Source organism: Mangifera indica, chromosome 10 (genome assembly GCF_011075055.1).
Source record: "Mangifera indica cultivar Alphonso chromosome 10, CATAS_Mindica_2.1, whole genome shotgun sequence".
Lineage (NCBI taxonomy): Eukaryota > Viridiplantae > Streptophyta > Magnoliopsida > Sapindales > Anacardiaceae > Mangifera > Mangifera indica.
The window spans coordinates 16792231-16800667 of record NC_058146.1 but is presented as its reverse complement, the minus strand read 5'-3'; the positions used below and the strand labels follow the sequence as shown (position 1 = coordinate 16800667).

At 30.8% G+C, this 8437-nt stretch overlaps 2 protein-coding genes across 2 annotated transcripts in view; both read right to left on the bottom strand.

Moving 5' to 3' along the window:
- Positions 1-382: 382 nt before the first annotated feature.
- Positions 383-1376, bottom strand: LOC123227978 (probable LRR receptor-like serine/threonine-protein kinase At3g47570). Its single transcript, XM_044653152.1, has 2 exons — positions 1241-1376; positions 383-735 (listed from the first exon to the last, which is right to left on the bottom strand). Exons 1-2 carry the CDS (start codon positions 1341-1343, stop codon positions 398-400), a joined length of 441 nt encoding a protein of 146 aa, XP_044509087.1. The 5' UTR covers positions 1344-1376; the 3' UTR covers positions 383-397.
- Positions 1377-1414: 38 nt separating this feature from the next.
- LOC123227977 (LRR receptor-like serine/threonine-protein kinase EFR) overlaps positions 1415-8437 on the bottom strand; it is a 62854-nt gene continuing 55831 nt past the window's right edge. The window contains exon 3 of the mRNA XM_044653150.1: positions 1415-3220. Coding sequence (XP_044509085.1) covers positions 1791-3220 — 1430 coding nt within the window. The 3' untranslated portion in view covers positions 1415-1790. The remainder of the gene's footprint in view (positions 3221-8437) is intronic.

Here is an 8437-nt window from a genome sequence, read left to right as displayed (position 1 = left end):
AATAATAGACACTATAATTCATCTCTAGTGAAAATAGGAAAATTTCAAAACCCCTATACTTTATCATTACTAAGATCTATCAAATTAAAAAATTCATTGCAAGAACTTGTTTTTAATCAAAGTTGACCTTATAACATGCATATACTTGCCATCAAACTCATGGCAGAGGTAGAAGGTTGCCAAACTCAGGCTGTCTCATTGAAAGGACGTTGGCTAGCCAGTTCTTCCATTTCTATCTACGAATCAAAAGTAATTATTCATAGTTAAATAACATATCATAGACAAAAGAAAAGATTAAAGGTATGTGACCGATAACCTAGATTACAACTTTATTCTTATTGAAAATAGAAGGAAGTTAGCCTAAATTCAAAACCCATTTGCCTTTTCTTGTTTTGATTTATGCAAGTTGGGCTTTGATTTTGATGAGTCTTGTCACTACTTCTTTCATGGTAATCCTGTTCAGAGGTGATTCTCTTGTACACTCCAAAGCCAAGCTTAAGACAGACGACACACATTCTTCCTTGCTTGAGAAATGTTCATCATCCCTTCTAAGCAAATCTGTGTCCACGACTTGCATCACTGTGCTGCATAATGATTCACTAACCCACCTCCTTAAGCTCATTTCTTCTGTAAACATTTCATTTGTTGGCTTCTTCTTGGTAAATGTTTCCATTAGCATGACACCATAGCTGTACACATCTCCTTGTCTAGATACCTTTCCTTCTCTCCCGTATTCTAATCACAATAATCATGTATGTGCACTTTCATTTCTACACATAAATAGTAACAAATCGAAGTTTTAACAAAAAAAATTACAACAAATGAAGGTATCAAACTATCATCTATTTTTATTGAAGGATCTAAAGTTTGTATTTTTTTTAATTAATATAATTAAACTTTCAATTTTTTCTGTTAACAAACCAAATTTTCAAATTTTTTTATCAAAATGACTAAACTTTTACTATTTCTTATTAAAAATACCAAACTGAGGACGTTGTTTTCAAAATAAAACAAAACAAAATAAATTTAATTGTGTTTGTTTAATACATTTAATAGAAAATATTGAAGTTTAGTTTTTTATATAGGAAAATTTAAAAGTTTGGATCTTTCAATATAAAAATTTGAAAGTTAAGTCTCTCAAATAAAAAACAAACAAAATTCGATTGTTTCAATAAAACAAGTTGATAGTTTTGTATCTCCATATGTTGTCATCTTAGAAAAAAAAAAATGAAACGATTACCTGGTGCCATATAACCAATGGTGGCAAGGGTCTTTGTTTGTGTCATGGAGTTTTCTTCACCTAAGAGCTTTGCAATGCCAAAATCACTCAAATATGCAACCATATGTCCGTCTAGTAGGACATTGATTGGCTTTACGTCACAATAAATGATTGGGATTGAATAGCCAAAGTGGAGATATTCCAAAGCTGAAGCAACATCGATCATTATATTCAGTCTATGAGAAATGTCCAAAACATTCTTCTCATAGAACAACAATTTCTCCAAGCTCCCATTAGGCATGTATTCAAGTATCAAAGATTTAAAGTCATCATTTGAACAGCTGTTGATGATTTTGACAAGATTTCGATGACGAACACCTCTTATCACTTCACATTCAGTTTCAAAACTTGTAAGAGCTCCTTCAAAATCCAAGAGAAATACTTTCGCTGCAACCTCCATTCCGTCATCTAATCTTCCTTTGTAAACTGAACCGTAACTTCCTTTGCCAAGCAAGTTGTTCTCACTGAATCCATCCGTTGCTCTCACAAGTTCCTGGTAAGAAATTTTTCTCTATGTTCCTCCAGGACAAAAATCAACATTGGTAGTTGGCCTTGTTCTCCTTTTCCAGATAAACAAAGACATAAGAATCAGGACAACTAATGAGATTGCAATGCATGTTGGCAAAAAAATCAACAAGAAAACCCTTTTAGCCCTTGATTTTCGATGAGTGCTTTTTTTGCATGGTGGAACTTGCAGTTGAGGAGGTCCACACAATCCGAGATTCCCGATAAACGATTCAGTTGAGAAATTTTTGAAGGACCCTCCTCTAAGAATTTCACCACTTAGTTGGTTGAAAGATAAATTTAGATATTTGAGGTATATGAGTGCCTCCAAAGACTTGGGAATCACTCCAGAAAGGTTATTTCCAGACAAATCCAAGAATTCTAGGCTTTTCAAGTTGCCAAATGTTTCAGGAATGGAGCCTTGTAATTTGTTGTACTCTAAAGAGAGAAATTGTAGATTTTCTAGGCTTCCAATAGCAATTGGAATATCTCCTGAAAAAAGATTCCTTGAAAGATTTATAGCTATGGCAACCTTAAGATTTCCAATGTCTAATGAAAGAGATTCGTCCAAAAAATTTGATGATAAATCAAAGTACAAGAGATCCTTAAGGTTCCACATAGTTGATGGTATAGAAGTTAACCTATTTGAATATAAAAACAAATTTCTCAGTGCAATGAGATTGCCAATACATGCAGGTATGGCTCCATAGAACTTGTTTCCTCCCAAATTCAACTCATCCAATTCAGTTAAATGACAAAAAAATTCAGGGATGAGTCCTTCAAATTTATTATTTTGAAGATACAAACCTTGGAGATTCTGCAATCCATCCATAGTAACTGGAATTGGTCCAATCAATTCATTATCTTGTAATTGTAAAACTATCAAGTTTTTCAAGTCTCCAATTTCTTTGGGAAGTTTGCCACTAATGTTGCAACCATGAATGTAAAAATATTCCAAAGAAATAGAAAGATTCCCTATGGAACTTGGAAGCATGCCATTTAGTGGATTCTCGCTTAAGATTAGATATCTTAAAGTCTTGCAATTTGTCAAATTGGAAAGAAAGCTTAGATCAGGAGTAGATGTGAAGTAATTATATTGTAAATGAAGTGCTTTGAGATTTTTTAAATTACCAATTGTGCCAGGAATAAAGCCTGAGAATGAGTTATATGAGATATCTATAATGGAGAGCTTGGAAGCATTGGTGATGAAATTGGGAAATGGCCCACTGAAATTATTTCCCCACAAGACAAGACCCTTAAGGTTTGGAAGCTCTGCAATTGATGGAATAATTCCGGAGAGTTGATTGCCACACAATTGAAGCATTTGCATTGTTGAAATGTTGAATATAGTAGTTGGGACAGGGCCAACTAGGTGGTTTTGTGCAAGATCCAACTGCTCAAGACTATGAAGATTGCCAATTTCATACAGTATCTCACCTAAAAATATGATAGCTCAAATTAGTGAAATGGATTATTATAACAAAATGAAATTAATTCACTTTAACACGTTAATTTGAGAGAGGTTTATTATTTACCTGTTAAGTAATTATATGGCAGTGATAATACCTCCAGCTTCGCAAGATTGCCAAGCTCTTTTGGAATTTCTCCTACAAAATCACTATAAATAAGCAATATATTATTGAATGACAAGGAATATAAAAAGGATATTTGTAGCATACCTTGTAGTTTGTTGTATCCAAGAGAGATCGCTCTAAGTTGAGTCAAGTTTCCAATTTCCTTCGGAATGGCTCCTGTGAAATTATTGAATGACAAGGATAAGTTTCGCAAGCTTCTGCATTTAGCTATGGTCGATGGTATTTTTCCCTCGAATATGTTAGAACGCAAATAACGCAACTGCAAATTGGGAAGATTATCAAAAATACTTGCAGGGAGTTCACCCGATAAGCTATTACGACTCAAAACAAGGTATTTCAGTCGACGTAACTGTGCGTATTCCTCAGGGAGAGCGCCATAAAAGCTGTTGTTGTTGATGTCTAGCCTTGCAAGGAAAGATAGATTTCCTAGTTGAGGAGGAAGGGTGGCTATGAGACCCAAGTGAGAAATATTCAAAGCTGTTACTCTTGAGTGACGAGCACCACAAGTTATGCCCATCCAGTGACAAACAGAAGAACTTGTGGACCAATTGCTGGTCAACAAATTGCTCCGATCATGGCTTATACGAGCTTTCAGGGCCAGAAGAGCTTGTTTGTCTGTGGAAATGTCGGTCACTTGTGCATGAACGAAGGAAAGTGTTGAAAAATGAAGGAAAAAAGCTAAGAAAATGCAGAGAAATAGATTTTTCTCCATGAGAGCAGAACTTTGCTTTGTGAAGTGTGGGCTTGGTGAAGTGTAAGTAAATTAAAATGGTACTTATAAAGAAACCATTAACATGATAATTTCCAAAACCCCAACTTGATCCTGTCTTCATCTCTCTCATCACCACTGTCTCTATGTATTAGTCAATCTCTGCTAACACTTCCAAGTCCCTTCCAAGACAATTGCAGGAAATGTGTTGACGCATTCTTGAGATATTTTTCTCTCTTTGAAAAAACTCTTTCTCTCCATAATCAAAGATGAGGATTAAACACCGTCTAAATCAGAAGCTGTTTATTCAAGTGTAATCAATTGAGCAATAAATGATATATTTTGACAGTTGTTACGTTTTCTTTTTCTTTTTCCTTCTAATGAAGGCATCCAATTTGGTAGGGCTGGATTCGAGCCGAGCCGAGCTCGGCTCGCAGCCAGCTCGGGCTCGGCTCGGCTTTTTAAGGGCCGGCTCGAGTTCGGCTCGAGCTCGACTCGAGCCGAATTCGGCTCGGCTCGAGTTCGGCTCGTTTTCAGCTCGGCTCGGCTCGTTTTTTATATCAAAACGACACCGTTTTGTATATATATATGGATCAAAACGACACCGTTTTGTATAAAGAAATTTTTAAAAAATATACCGAGCCAACCCGAGCCAGCTCGGGCTCGGCTCGGCTTTTTAAGGGCCGGCTCGAGTTCGGCTCGGCTCGAGTTCGGCTCGTTTTCAGCTCGGCTCGGCTCGTTTTTTATATCAAAACGACACCGTTTTGTATATATATATGGATCAAAACGACACCGTTTTGTATAAAGAAATTTTTAAAAAATATACCGAGCCAACCCGAGCCAGCTCGGGCTCGGCTCGAGCTCGATCGAGCCGAGCTGAGCCCGGCTCGTTTCGGGCTCGAACCGAGCCGAGCCGAGCTCGAGCTCGAGCTGGCTCGGCTCGAATCCAGCCCTACAATTTGGTATTTTCATTTAAAAGATGTAATTTTATTTGGGAAATTGAAAATTTTAGCACTATTTTATTCCGTGTATACAAAATTATCACCTATCCTAAAACTTTCACAAATATACCACAACAATACTCACCTTTCCCAAAATACCCCTCTTCAATCTTTCATGCACAAATTCTCTCTCTTCTTCTCTGCAACATTTTTCTCTCTTCTTCCTTTTCTTCCAAAGTGATAAAGAAATCACTCTCTCTTCTCCCTTATCTTCAAAAACAAAAACAGGAAGGAAAAAACCGAATTTTTCAAATTAAGAATTTTTCACACTAAAGAATTTAAAAAAAAAAGGGAAAAAAAAAAAGCAACCTACAAAGATAAAAAATGACCATCAAAGAAATGACCATCTAAGATGATCATTTAGCAGTATTTAACTGGAAAAAGATAAAAAATTGGTATTTAAGGATTTGACTAAAAAAAAATTGGGCATTTAAGTGAAAAAAAAAAAGATTGGCGTGAAAGTTGCTGGGTAACGCCGACCCTTAGCATATTAATAATTATATATTATATATATTATATATTTTAATATATAATAATAATGTCAGGGTTAGCGGAAACGCCAACCCAGGCTTTATATATATATATGTTATAATATTATATATTATGCAATATAATATTCAATTATTTTATTATGGAAATTATATTATTAATATTATAATATAAATAATATATAATTATATAATATAATTATAATATTCTAATTAAAAATATAATATAAATAATATAATATATTATATAATTATAATTATATATTATAATATATTAAATATAATCTATTATATATTAAATATAATATATTATATATTAATATATAATATAATTATATATATATATAATTAAATAATTATATATATATAAGTCAAGGGTTGGCGGAATCGCTAACCCTGACAACAATATAATATTATATATATTATATTATAATTTATATTTTATATAATATATGTAAAGGGAGTCTGAAGCAATGGGTTGGCGATAAGGAAAATTAGCTTGTAGCATTAACGTATGGTGGGCCCACCCTTTATAAAGCAAACCAAGTGGTGTGGGAAAGGTTGGCATACGCCAACCCTTGGCGTTAACGCCAACCGTTAATAATTCTCAAAATTTTCAGTTTGCTTTTTTTTTTTCCGTTAATATATTATATAATTATATAATATAATTATAATATTCTAATTAAAAATATAAAATAAATAATATATTATATTATATTATATTATATATATTTTACTATGTATAATATATTATATATTATAATTAAATATTATAATATATTATATATTAATATATAATATAATTATAATTATATAATTAAATAATTGAATATTATATTACATAATATATAATATTATAACATATATATATATATAAAGCCTGGGTTGGCGTTTCTGCCAACCCTGGCATTATTATTATATATTAAAATATATAATATATATAATATTATAATAATATAATATAATATATTTTAATATATAATTATAATATTTTAATTAATATATTATATAATATATTTATAATATATAATTATATATATTATATATGTAATATATAATTACCAAGGGTTGGCTTGGGGTCGCCAAGGGTTGGCGATGCCGCCAACCCTTGGTAATATTAATATATATTATTATATATAATATAATATATTATATATAAAATATTATATTATATATAACATATTATAATATAAAATATTATAAATAATATTATAATATATATAATATTATAATAATATTATAATGTAATTATATAATTATAATATATTATATATTATAGTATATAATATATAATATATTATATAAATATAATAATAATAATATTATATTATTATTATAATATTAATATGCTAAGGGTTGGCGTTACCCAACAACTTTCACGCCAACCTTTTTTTTTTTTCACTTAAATGTCCAGTTTTTTTTTAGTTAAATCTTTAAATACCAATTTTTTATCTTTTTTCAGTTAAATAATGTTAAATGATCATCTTAGATGGTCATTTTTTATCTTTGTAGGTTGCTCTTTTTTTTCTTTTTTTTTTAAAATTCTTTACTGTAAAGAATTCTCAATTTGAAGAATTCGGTTTTTTCCTTCCTGTATTTGTTTTTGAAGATGAGGGAGAAGAGAGAGTGATTCCTTTATCACTTTGGAAGAAGAGGAAGAAAAGAGAAAAATGTTGCAGAGAAGAAGAGAGAGAATTTGTGCATGAAAGATTGAAGAGGGGTATTTTGGGGAAGGTGAGTACTGTTGTGGTATATTTGTGAAAGCTTTAGGATAGGTGACAATTTTGTATACACGGAATAAAATAATGCTAAAATTTTCAATTTCCCTTTTATATTTACGTTTTTTCTAATAGTTATAAAGCACAAGAGAAGGACAATTTTGTGTATTATTAATTTATATATAAATATTAATATATTGTTACGTAATTACATATTATTTTATTATTAATTTAAATTAACTTAATTATATTATAATATATTCAAATGGTATATATTTAAATATAAAAAATATGCATACAAAATTTTATTGATATAATATTTTATTTTTATGATAAACAAGAGATATTATTAGATAAATAAAAATTATTATTTGATATTTAAATTAAATAAAAAAAATTTGGTGAACATGTATACGTAAAAAGATATTGAGACATTTCTATTTAAAAGAAATTGTTATATTTCAAAATAAAGAAAAAAAATGAAAAATATTAATTCTATATAATAGAAAATTAATAAAATTATCATACTGATTTTGATTTGGTGTGGCTTGGTGACAGGTGTAATGCAATTACACAAATAATGATACCTGATAAGAAAGAAAAGTAATTAAATGAAATACCATTAAGGCTGGTATTAGGTATGTATGATATGATTAATTAAATGAAATGCGAGTCTTTTACCACTTTCTCTTTGCCCCACTTTTATAAAAAAATAAGCATCTAAATTGAAATTCCACAAAGTGATCTAGCGAAGAGACGAAATTGGTGGAAGGAAAGACTAGCTGATATCGACTTCTCACCAACCAAGCTCTCTCCTTTTCTTGTTAAACTTTTATACTTACACCATGCTTTAGTAAGAATTATGAGTTCTGATACTCCAAAAGCTACATGTTCTCTGGCATAATGAACATCCAACTCTCATCAAATCTAAAGTTGGTTTGAAAGTAACTCTATTATCCAAAGTACCCTTAATGTATCTCAAAACTCTCTTACAAGTTTGCCACTGCCGTTGTGAGAGTGCCTTAAAAAATTGGTTAAATTTGTTTACGAAATAAGACAGATTAGACCTGATTAATCTGAGATGTTACAGTGCCCCTATATAATATTGGATTTTTAAACACCTCACTATATAATATTGGACAA

Bases quoted from the DNA above. Each gene is read 5' to 3' on its own strand.
- LOC123227978 (XM_044653152.1), bottom strand. From the start codon at position 1,343: ATGGTTGCATATTTGAGTGATTTTGGCATTGCAAAGCTCTTAGGTGAA. The intron at 736-1,240 runs GTAATCGTTTCA...TATTGTGATTAG, and splicing joins CATTGGTTATATGGCACCAG to AATACGGGAGAGAAGGAAAG.